This window comes from Polyodon spathula, chromosome 24 (genome assembly GCF_017654505.1).
Source record: "Polyodon spathula isolate WHYD16114869_AA chromosome 24, ASM1765450v1, whole genome shotgun sequence".
Lineage (NCBI taxonomy): Eukaryota > Metazoa > Chordata > Actinopteri > Acipenseriformes > Polyodontidae > Polyodon > Polyodon spathula.
Genome location: NC_054557.1, coordinates 19,233,701 through 19,245,901, shown reverse-complemented (window position 1 = coordinate 19,245,901; position 12,201 = coordinate 19,233,701). Strand labels below are relative to the sequence as shown.

At 45.7% G+C, this 12,201-nt stretch overlaps 1 protein-coding gene across 1 annotated transcript in view; it reads right to left on the bottom strand.

Moving 5' to 3' along the window:
* The window catches only part of LOC121299194 (glutamate receptor ionotropic, kainate 5-like), a 34,050-nt gene extending 27,961 nt beyond the window's left edge, over positions 1-6,089 (bottom strand). The window contains 1 exon segment of the mRNA XM_041226821.1: positions 5,610-6,089. Coding sequence (XP_041082755.1) covers positions 5,610-5,767 — 158 coding nt within the window. The 5' untranslated portion in view covers positions 5,768-6,089.
* Positions 6,090-12,201: the final 6,112 nt, after the last annotated feature.

Below are 12,201 nucleotides of genomic sequence, written 5' to 3'. Positions count from 1 at the left end.
CGGGCAGCGGTGGGCGTTCCAGCAATCCATCTCGGTGAATCCCAACAAGGCTGTCGTTTGCCAGACGGAGGGGGCTCCAGGGATAGGCAGTGGGATCGATGCTTCACTCCTCAGCTGAAGTCCCCCGGAGGCCAATGGAGAGACAAGACAAGCCTTTTCAGAGAAACACTCAGGGCTGCAGGGTTAGGATTTTCTCTTTGGATTGTAGAGGTGTACAGATCTTTTAACTTTCGCAGCTAAACAAATAATTCCATGCATTTTCCTGCAAATTGTTATACAAGTCTGATATGCGCGGGTTTTCAAAAAAACCGAAGTTTTAGTGAACGTGCATTTTCTGGTTTTGTACTTTTTTCACCCGTTAGCTACCTACCAACGTGTAGTTTGGAAAGAAACACGCATTACTGACACCTTGTGTAGGGTAAAATGAATTAAAAAAAGAAACATTATTTTTCATGGGTAGTAGATTCATCTTTATCGGTTTTATATACGCTGAATGCATCTGCGCTCGTGTAACTGAAACTACAGGGATTGGAATCAGACTCACGCTGCACAGCAGTGTGATCCATTCCTGGTTTCACTAGGAGTTTAATAATAAGACACACCTGAGCTTGTTAGCTAGACACACTGTGTCTGATCAAGCTGGTAGTAAAACCTGGACTGTTTAGCAGGGGAGGGGAAAACAATGTGCTTATTTCTGTGGTCACCTGCAGGATGAAATTGGCCCCAGCCCTCTTCAGGGCCTGCTGCCCCGTTACCAATCAGCTGCCCCCCCCCCCCCAGCGACTGACATGCTTTTCAGCCAGTAACAGCATCGCAGCGATATTACAATGACGTGATTGTGGACGAAATGCAACCAGAAACGTTTATAGGAGGCTCGGACCGCGTGAGAAAAGGCTGGTGAAAAATCAAGGCAGCTTACAACACAATGAACACACGACTTACAACACAATGAACACACAGCTTACAACACAATGAACACACGGCTTACAACACAATGAACACACAGCTTACAACACAATGAACACACAGCTTACAACACAATGAACACACAAGTTGCAAAGATAGGAATAGCGCAACCTGGGTATCACACGTATTCATCCTTAGCAAGCCACTAGTGACAGCACGGTAAAACACAGGGAAACCTCGAGAAGCACAGGGAGGTCTGGTAAAGCATAGGGAAGCATTGTAAAGCACAGAGAGGTCTGGTAAAGCATAGGGAAGCATTGTAAAGCACAGAGAGGTCTGGTAAAGCATAGGGAAGCACTGTAAAGCACAGAGAGGTCTAGTAAAGCATAGGGAAGCATTGTAAAGCACAGAGAGGTTGATAAAGCATTTAAAATATATAAGTCAAAGCACGGTAAATGCACAAGTGTAACCATGGGAAAAGCAAGGAGGAAAACTGCAACATTACTGTGCAAATGTACCATAGGAAACTTTCAGAAAGGAGAGACATGGTTGGAATGGCATGAGGGAGGCTGCTCAGTGCCTGGAGCTTCGGGCTCTGAGACGAGCTCAAAGCAGCTCAAAGCCAGTTAGAATGAACTCGGAAATGGAGCCACAGAATCACTCAGAATGCTAAGAACCCAGAACTGGAGCCACAGAATCACTCACAATGCTAAGAACCCAGAACTGGAGCCACAGAATCACTCAGAATGCTAAGAACCCAGAACAGGAGCCACAGAATCACTCACAATGCTAAGAACCCAGAACTGGAGCCACAGAATCACTCACAATGCTAAGAACCCAGAACTGGAGCCACAGAATCACTCAGAATGCTAAGAACCCAGAACTGGAGCCACAGAATCACTCAGAATGCTAAGAACCCAGAACTGGAGCCACAGAATCACTCACAATGCTAAGAACCCAGAACTGGAGCCACAGAATCACTCACAATGCTAAGAACCCAGAACTGGAGCCACAGAATCACTCACAATGCTAAGAACCCAGAACTGGAGCCACAGAATCACTCACAATGCTAAGAACCCAGAACTGGAGCCACAGAATCACTCAGAATGCTAAGAACCCAGAACTGGAGCCACAGAATCACTCAGAATGCTAAGAACCCAGAACTGGAGCCACAGAATCACTCAGAATGCTAAGAACCCAGAACTGGAGCCACAGAATCACTCACAATGCTAAGAACCCAGAACTGGAGCCACAGAATCACTCAGAATGCTAAGAACCCAGAACAGGAGCCACAGAATCACTCACAATGCTAAGAACTCCATAAAAAACCAAGGAGAAACGTCAATTAAAATGTCCTTCGAAACCACCCTACCCTTGAAATATTTGCGATAGTTATTGTATTGACTTTGGCATGCTGAAATCCACAGGTTTCCCCTAAACCCAATCTTCCAGTCTAACAGTTCTGCCCCTCAGAGTACCAACCGCTGAGCCAAGCCCTGAGTGAACAGGAGAGTCCTCTCTCAGTTTAGCAGAATACAAGAGACGGCTCAGATTTGATACCTCCATTCAAAAAAACTGCTAGTGCAGCCGCCATCATTGACGGTTTCCACGGACTCTGTAAATAATAATTCTGTTCAAGCAAAGCAAACAAAGCCTTGAATTAAATCCTGCATTTACTGAGACTCGGGGGCAGGATTCTGTCTGCAATGCAGGCCTTCAGTCTGGGCTCTGATTCGGCCGAGTTAATCCGTGTAACGCATTGCGGCTTCAATACCGTCAAACGCACCGCGTGGCGATCACTCAGGTATACAGACCGCTCCTGCTCTGCCCTGGACTCACCTGATTCAGCACCACGACACTGGATCCTCAGCTAATGCGCTATGCTTGCACTATTGTACTGCTATCATGTAGATATCACTTGCTGTAATCCCAGCTTGCTGCATCCTAGTTCATACTGCAGTTTAGTGGTGTTATTTGCACTTACTGTCACCTTACACTGTACTTAAAATATTAAGCCGAAGGACGGAGCACAAGGAGGTGAAGCGACTGGCTCAGGGTCACACACAGAAGCGGGATTTGAACCTCCTGGACCCTCAAGACTCCTTCTCGGAAGCAGCTGTAGGTGTTTCTGCAAGTTCTAAGAAGTCTTTCACTCTGAGGAAACGCAGTTGGGGTGACCCTCTGCCCGGCGGTCAAAGCAAGCTCTTGAATTCGGACGTCGATCGATGAAAAGGGAACCGCATCAGTCCAGGAGACGACAGACAAAGAGGAGATGCGACACCTTTTGCGGGACGAACTAACTTATAATTCAAGCACCCCCCCCCCCAGCTTTCGAGACCTCAAAAAGGTCTCTTCTTTGAGTGAAAGCAAATCTACACTTGGACGAAACTTTCCAGCCCTGCCTTGAGCATATCAAGTGTTCAGTTCTGAAAACTTTATTTAAAAGGCACACACCCCAGTGGAAATGTTTCCAGTGCGGACAAGGCTTTTTAAAAGTTGGGGTTACGTAGGGGTCAAGGAAGGCTGAACAGATATCGCGAGCACGCCTGAGAATACACAATAAATAAAAAACCTTTGCCGTTGTCATATTTCACCCGTTAAACTGGGTCAAACCATTTCAAACACACACACAACAAGCTGGATCAATAGAGGGGTCGAGGGAGATTACACCTGCCCTCAGGAATCGGGTTCACAGCTGGACAAGACACGTAGGCAGGCAGCTTGATAGACAGATCGATTTCAGTATAGCCTGACCGCTAGTATGGTACTACTATGTATATCTGTAGGTAGATTTCTATACAGTCTCATTCATATGGAATCCTTAAGGATGTATTCCTGTTACACTCTGCAATGGGTAACCTTCATGTATGGAGATTCATAGGAGATGTGATGGCAAAGTCAAACTGCACACACAGAGACTCACAGGTGAGTCCTGCTACACAGAGAGGAGAGGAGAGAGGAGAGATATAGGGAGAGGGGAGAGAGAGGAGAGAGGAGGAGAGAGATACAGGGAGAGGAGAGAGGGAGAGCAGGGGTTACAGGGAGAGAAGAGAGAGAGGGAGAGAGGGATGTATAGGGAGAGGAGAGAGATGGAGAGGAGAGAGATACAGCAAGAGGAGAGAAAAAAGGGAGGGAGAGATAGTGAGAAGAGAGAGATACACAGGGAGGGAGAGAGAGATACAGTAAGGAGAGCGACACAGAGTGAGGGAGAGAAAGAAAGATGGAAGGAGAGAGAGAGAGAGGGAGCCAGGGAATGGAGTGAATCATCTTAGTGGACATCCGTAGGCTCCCAACCTAGGGCCCCCCGAAGGATCCATCGTCGCCCAACAAACTTTGCAGCAGGAATTTTTTTTAGGACCCTGTGGTGAACAGAATCCGAGAAAAAAAAAAAAAAAAAAAAAAAAAAAAAACACACTGCAGCAGAGAGGGCAACCTGGTCCAGTCACCTGTCTGTCCGTCCGTCAGGGCTAATCCAATCAGAAAGGCTGCTGGCTTTTGGGGTGGGGTGGGGGTATTCAAATCAAAACGAATCCCAATGTAAAACGAAGGGCTTCTCGCACAGCAGACCTCCCCAGGGGTGTTGCTGTGGAAGGAGGCAAGGCAGTCACCGCAGCGTCAGCTCCCGCTCCCAGTGCGTTTGGGTTGAACGCGTTTTATTTAGTCCGTACTCCCAGTCGCACGGGGTTACATTTTGTGGACATTCTCCTTAAAAGAAATACAAAATAACAAAAACCTGGCCTTCATTCACTGGCATGGACCCACCTGAACGGACCCCATCCAAACTACAAAAATCACGACAGCGACACATAAATGGCTAACAATATAGAAACTGAAATCCTTGTATTGTTACTGGGTTTTGTTTTCAAGAAATGATGTGAATTATAAGAAGTTATCCGACTGGAAACAAAATTCCAGGCTTCAGAGAAAAGCAGCATCTGGAGCTGGAGAATCGGGAGATTTCTCCCAACTCCGGGAATTCATTTCATCTTCCCTGACGCCGGGGCCCATTTCTCACAGAACAGCCCTATTTTTTTTTTTTTTTTGGGGGGGGGGGCAGTTCATTAAATCAAAAAGATAACTATTGATCTAGCTTGCTTTAAATACAATACCGCAACCTCCCTTTCCTCTCCTCTCTCTCTCCCTCTCTCTCTTCTTTTCTCGTTCTTTAGGAGAATATAACCATCCAAAAACCCATTTGCGGAGGTGTATATATATATATAAATGAAGCTTGAAACAGATAAACGTGTGTGTGTGTGATTATTTTAGTTCACCCAGCTAGGCATTGCCAGTGTGTTTATGCTACAGTTGTAATGTTTGTCTGTCGGTTTGTTTGTTTGTTTGTTAGTTAGTTAATTAGCCACTTAGTTGGTTTGTTCATTAATTAGTTAATTAACCCAAGGAACGAACCCACAACCAACGGGCACAGTTGAAAACGGCTCTCAACTGTATTCTGTTTTTTGAATTTGAACAGCCGTCCTGCATGCAGAGCGTTTTACAGAATGGGATTGGAGGGGGGAGTATAGATAGATGGATAGATAGATCATGGAAGGGGGGGGGGGGGGGGGGGGGGGGTCAGAGAGAGGAAAAAAGAAATGGATCACTTCAGGGGGTGTGTGTGTGTGTGAAAGAATTGTGTAAAAGAAAATTCGATTGCCAAGCGATTTCACAAAAAAAAAAACGATTTATATTCTGAATCAACTCACCCACTTCCAAGAATTCCCAAAAGGCAGAATCGATACAAATAAACTGTTCGTTCCGATCCCCTCCATCTCACCGATCGACGGGTATTTAATAGAAATAAACAGAAATGAAGTATCGATTGATATATAGCATGGTGGTTGTTGTTTTTTTTAATCAGCATCAAAGCTGCAACCACAGATTCCAAAATATTCTCCCCCCCCCCTTCACAAAAGAACGAGCTCCCTTGAATTGCAATGTCGGGGGCAGGCGGGTCTGTTCGTTTTTTTTTATTATTTGGCTTCCAATAATCCCAGAAAAAGGCTTCTGTTTGGGGTATTTCCCTTTAGCTCCTGGGGTAAAAAAGCAGTCGTCGATGCAGCAGGATATTAGTTTATTCTTTTTGTTTTCTATCGTTTCAGTTGTTGAATCCAGAGGCCCCCCTCTCTCTTCTGCACATCCTCTCTCGTCCAAAAACTAGCCCCCCCCCATCCCCTCCGTCTCCTCTCTCCTCTCTCCTCACACACACAGCAATGTAGCGACGCAGAGAGAGAGGGAGGGAGAGGAAAGAATCTACAAGCGGCGATCTCAGAGACAGGCGTACATGTGGGGGGGGGTTAATTTTTTTTGTCTCTCTATATATATATCTCTCTTTGCTCCTTGCGGAGAGAGAAAAACAAAAATGCCCCCCCCCCCCCCCCCCCCCCCCCCCCCCTTGTGTGTGTGTGGTTTATGGGGGGGGGGGGTGGTTTTTTTTGGTCGATTTTAGAGTAATCTGCAGACAACCAAAGGATAGGGTTTTAAAAGTCATGAGAAAAATCCTCAAACTGACAGGTGTGTGCAAAAAAATCCTCAGCCGAAATAAAACACACCTAAAAAAAAAAAAAAAAAAAAAAATCTGATATCGTGTCTCCTTATTTACTGTTGCTAAGGTACTTCACTGCAGAGCGCTGGTGCCTTCATAGGAGCACAGTGTCACAGACTCCCTTTCTCCGCTCACCTCTCCATCACACAAAAAACATGTTTACACAGTCCAGCTGGCATTCTCTCTCTCAAACACACTGTTTTCCAAATTTCAAGGCTTGAGGATGCCTGCAAACACAGACACCGAGATACACACACTGATACACACACAGAGATATAGACACAGAGATACACACAGAAACACACACTGATACACACACAGAGATATAGACACAGAGATACACACTGAAACACACACTGATACACACACAGAGAGGTGAAAACACTATCTGTGTCTCTATGTGTGTGTCTCTAGTGTGTGTGTGTGACATGTGTGTGTCTCTACACTGTGTCTCTATGTGTGACTTTTTGTGGTGACTATGTGTGTGTCTCTAATATCTGTGTCTCTCACTGTGTGTGACTTTGTGTGTGACTATGTGTGTGTCTCTATATCTGTGTCTCTATAGATGTGTGTGTGTTTGTGACGATGTGACATCTGTGTGTGTGTCTCTATGTGTACTGTGTGTCGCGATGTGTGTACATGTGTGTGTCTCTATGTGTGTGACTATGTGTGTGACTATATCTGTGTCTCTAACACACTGATACACACACAGATACACACACAGAGACACACACAGAGATATACACACAGACACACACTGATACACACACAGAACTATAGACACAGAGATACACACACACACACACACACACACACAGACTGACACAAGGAGATACACACACTGATACACACACAGAGATATAGACACAGAGCTACACACACTGATACACACACAGAGATGAAACATACACACAGAGATACACACACACACACAGATACACACAGAGACACACACACAGAGAGACACACACTGACACACACACAGAGATACACACACAGATACACACACTGATACACACACTGATACACACACAGAGATACACACTGAAACACACACTGATACACACACAGATACACGACTATGTGTGTGTCCCTATGTGTGATGACATTGTGTGTCAAACTACCACTGTGATATGTTTTGTCTCTATGTGTGACTACTGTGTGTGACTTTTGTGTGTGACTATGTGTGTCATGTCTATGTGTTACTTTGGTGTGTGACTATGTGTGTGTCTTATCTGGTGTGTGACTATGTGTGTGTGACTAATGTGTGGTTGGCTCTTGTGTGTATGTGGTGGTTAGTCATTTGTGTGTGTGTGTCTACACACACTGTGAGACACACTCACACACACTACAGTTACACATTCACACACACATGTCACACACACAGTGTACACATACACATTGTGCACACTAGTCACACACATGTGTACCCACCATTGTAAGTGTGTGTACACACACACTTGTGTATCAGTGTGTGTATCAGTGTGTGTGTCAATGTGTAAGTGTGTGTATCAGTGTGTGTGTCAATCAGTGTGTGTGTCAATGTGTAAGTGTGTGTATCAGTGTGTGTTTCAGTGTGTGTGTCAATGTGTAAGTGTGTGTATCAGTGTGTGTTTAGGAGATGTATTAAAAGATGCGATTGTGGTTTTTAGAAAAGTATGGAAGAGGGACAGAGAAAGCGAGAAAGAGAGAGAGCGAGAGCGAGAGAGAAGAGAGAGAGAGAGAGAGAGAGAGAGAGAGAGAGAGAGCATTGACATTCTGGGCGAGAGCTTCGTTCTGCCTTTGGAATAATGATAAGCTACTCAGCATTCAGGTCTCACACAGTCACACCATCAATGAGAGAGAGAGAGAGAGAGAGAGAGAGAGAGAGAGGGGGGTACAAGGAGAGAGAAAGAGTTACACAAGGTCTTCAAAAAAGAGGAGAGCGGGGAGAACAAGGGGAGGGAGGGGAGGGGAGGGCAGGGTGAAGAGAAAAGAGGGGTTCAAGGGAAGAGGGGCTAGTTATCAGGGGGGAAGGGGATAGACTATCGGGGGAGAGAGGGAAGAGGGGATAGTCTCTATCAGGGGGAGAGAGTTTACCCAAGATCTACAGTTGATAAAGAAGAAATGAGGACCAGCAGATACACACACACACAGTGTGGGAGGTCAGAGCCCCTCCCCCCTTTCTGGGTGTGCAGCTGCAGTTTCACATCCCAGCTCTGCACTTGCACTCGGAGAGTAACTGAGTGTGTCTACGCGTGACTCAAAACTAACAGAATCGTGGAAATCGCTCAGAATTTCTTTAAACAGACTGGACGCTTCCATCTTTCCGAGTCGCTCGCACAGGCAGTATGGTTTCATCCATCTTTCCAGTCTGTGACACACACCCGCAGTATGGAGTTTCATCTGTCACCCTGCTTGTGTGTGGGTGAGGGGAGTTGGGGGAGGGGGTGGGGGTGGGGCACTGAGTGGTTTCTACGCGTGACTCAAAACTAACAGAATCGTGGAAATAAGTGACTGGAGAGAGATCAAGTTTGATCTGTCTCAGTTACCTTTCACAGCAGGACTACACATACCAGAATACATGGGGGGGGGTTAGTTGACACAGAGTGATGCAGTAACCCAGACTCCAATCTCAGAAAGATAAACTAAGCAGCAGGGTCAGGACGAGCAGCGATCTGGGTCCCCTGGCCCCTGTGTTCTGGCCCCCGTGTTCTGGCTCCCCAGGAAAGGGGCAGGGCTGCTGCGTTGTTAACCCCGAGTGTCTGGGTTCCAGTGTTGTGCTGGTGCTTGACGATGAGCGCGCACTGGCGGGTGTAAACAGTCATTATCACACCCAAAAACCCCCCCAAAAAACTGACGAGTATGTGCGTGAATCAGTTTGTGTGTGTCAGTGTGTGTGTGTGTGTGTGTGGGGGCAGTGTCTGGTCTCTTGGTGGCTCTGTGCTGATTATTAATTGACAGGACTGATAAAGAACAGCTTGGACCAACTGAGCAGAAATGATTAACATGAGCAACTAAAGCACACAGCAACTCTGCTAAAACCTGTCTTTAATAACAGGGAGCTCAGGGGAGTTAACCCTACACACAGGCGCAGACTCTCACACTATAAAATGTGTCAGCACTATACAGCTCACCCTGCTCACTGTGACTGGACTATACAGCTAACCCTGCTCACTGTGACTGGACTATACAGCTAACCCTGCTCACTGTGACTGGACTATACAGCTAACCCTGCTCACTGTGACTGGACTATACAGCTAACCCTGCTCACTGTGACTGGACTATACAGCTAACCCTGCTCACTGTGACTGGACTATACAGCTAACCCTGCTCACTGTGACTGGACTATACAGCTAACCCTGCTCACTGTGACTGGACTATACAGCTAACCCTGCTCACTGTGACTGGACTATACAGCTAACCCTGCTCACTGTGACTGGACTATACAGCTAACCCTGCTCACTGTGACTGGACTATACAGCTAACCCTGCTCACTGTGACTGGACTATACAGCTAACCCTGCTCACTGTGACTGCTGGACTATACAGCTAACCCTGCTCACTGTGACTGGACTATACAGCTAACCCTGCTCACTGTGACTGGACTATACAGCTAACCCTGCTCACTGTGACTGGACTATACAGCTAACCCTGCTCACTGTGACTGGACTATACAGCTAACCCTGCTCACTGTGACTGGACTATACAGCTAACCCTGCTCACTGTGACTGGACTATACAGCTAACCCTGCTCACTGTGACTGGACTATACAGCTAACCCTGCTCACTGTGACTGGACTATACAGCTAACCCTGCTCACTGTGACTGGACTATACAGCTAACCCTGCTCACTGTGACTGCTGGACTATACAACTAACCCTGCTCACTGTGACTGCTGGACTATACAGCTAACCCTGCTCACTGTGACTGGACTATACAGCTAACCCTGCTCACTCTATTCCACCCCCACCCTCCCACTCACTCCATTCCCCCTATCTCTCTCCCACACGCCTTCTCTCCTCTCTCGCTCATTTAACAACTTGAAAAAGACAGAGTAAAAAAAAGAGAGAGAGAGCGAGTAAATTGTTCTCAACGATAAAGTCTCTGTGGAGACGAGGTGACGGGTTTAGGTTTAACGATTATTGTTTTTTACTCTTTCTCCCTCTTCTCTTCTCTCTCTCTCTCTCTCTCTCTCTCTCTCTCTCTCTCTCTCTCTCTCTCTCTCTCTCATTCCCGGTCTCGCTCTCTCTCCCCTCGCCGTCGACGGCTCCCTGTTTTTATTTGACATTAAATTTATAACCTCCCTTCTTTCACGGTCTGTTTTACATACATAACATACAATTGTACTGTTCCGATACCCCGACCCTCTGTACCTTATATTAGAGTATAATATATATCATATAATATATATATATATTATATATATATATATATATAATATATATAAGATATATATATATTATATATATATATGTATAACTTAGATCTCAGTCTACATTCATACAGCACCCCAGGACATACCCCTCCCTCTCTCGGATGGAAATTTATTCAGCAGACCCCTCAATATATCCCACCGCTGCCACCAACTGTATAATTACAGCCATGTAGTTATACCTAAAGCCCCACTAGAGCCATTAAAATAGAAAGTCTGTTTGCATCTTAGATTTTAGTGGCCATTACCTATAATTTAATGCACCAGACTAACCCTCTCCTTCCTCTGGAGCCCTGGGTTCCTGTCTGGGGGGCTAGGTGGCGCTAGCGGGTTCATGTCTTTCACCGTTGCAGCATGCTTTTAAAGGCTGGGCTGCAATGAGAAGTTGCGGAAATCTTTATTTATTTGTTTTGAAGCTGTGGCTAGAACTCTTTGAGGAAGCTAATTTGAATAAATTACAGAGCGTCTCTCAGCAGATTCCTTACCTGTCTCACCCCATCGCCATTAATCATTCACGAGCTGATGAATTCTCTGCCACAGTGTAGCTGCCTGCAGTCCTCAGATGCAGGCCTCTACCTGTCTCGACAAATTCTAGGAAAACCTGAAGAAGCAAAACGAATTCAACGGCAAGTCAGAGTGTTGATGGGTAGTTTTGAACAGGCGTGTTAGCGAAACAAGACTGGTTATTCTGAGAGAGAGGGTAGAGGGGGTGAGAGTTTTACACGGACACGTAAAGCGCTTTGAGATCCTGGGCTACAAAATAAGCTATATAAATAAAAAAGCTTTTAAACAGGGCACTATTTTTGTTAGGACTAGTTTGGCCAGATGGTTTTAATCAAGGCGTGGCTAGCGGTTTTGCATCACCCAATAAAAATATCTTTCGTAAATTCGAACGAAAGCTGCTGGAATAATGTTACGTTCACTTACTGAATTACAATCTGCAGCTTGTCGTTTTCTCCATTCACTACTTAACAGAAAAATCTGACATATCGAAATCTAAAAATGAAATACTGCTGGACTACCGTCATGGCTTCTGGTCGACTATGTGAGCAATATAATTAAGTTTCTTTGATTACACGATGTTAAATGAAATGTCTAAATTATGTTCATAGAAATATATAAAATGTCTCAATCCTAAAATTCTCCACTTTTGGACTCGGCTGTAGTTTGAGAGTGGACTCGGTCAACCTGAGACAGAGGCAGGCAGATACAGTGAGTTTTTATTGATAAAAGGATGAACTGCAGCCAGATATAAACAACCTGTCTGAATCTGTCTGCGCCGCTGAGGCAGGGCCCTGTTCGGCTGATCGTCTCCCATGGCAACCAGCCAGCGGGATCTGT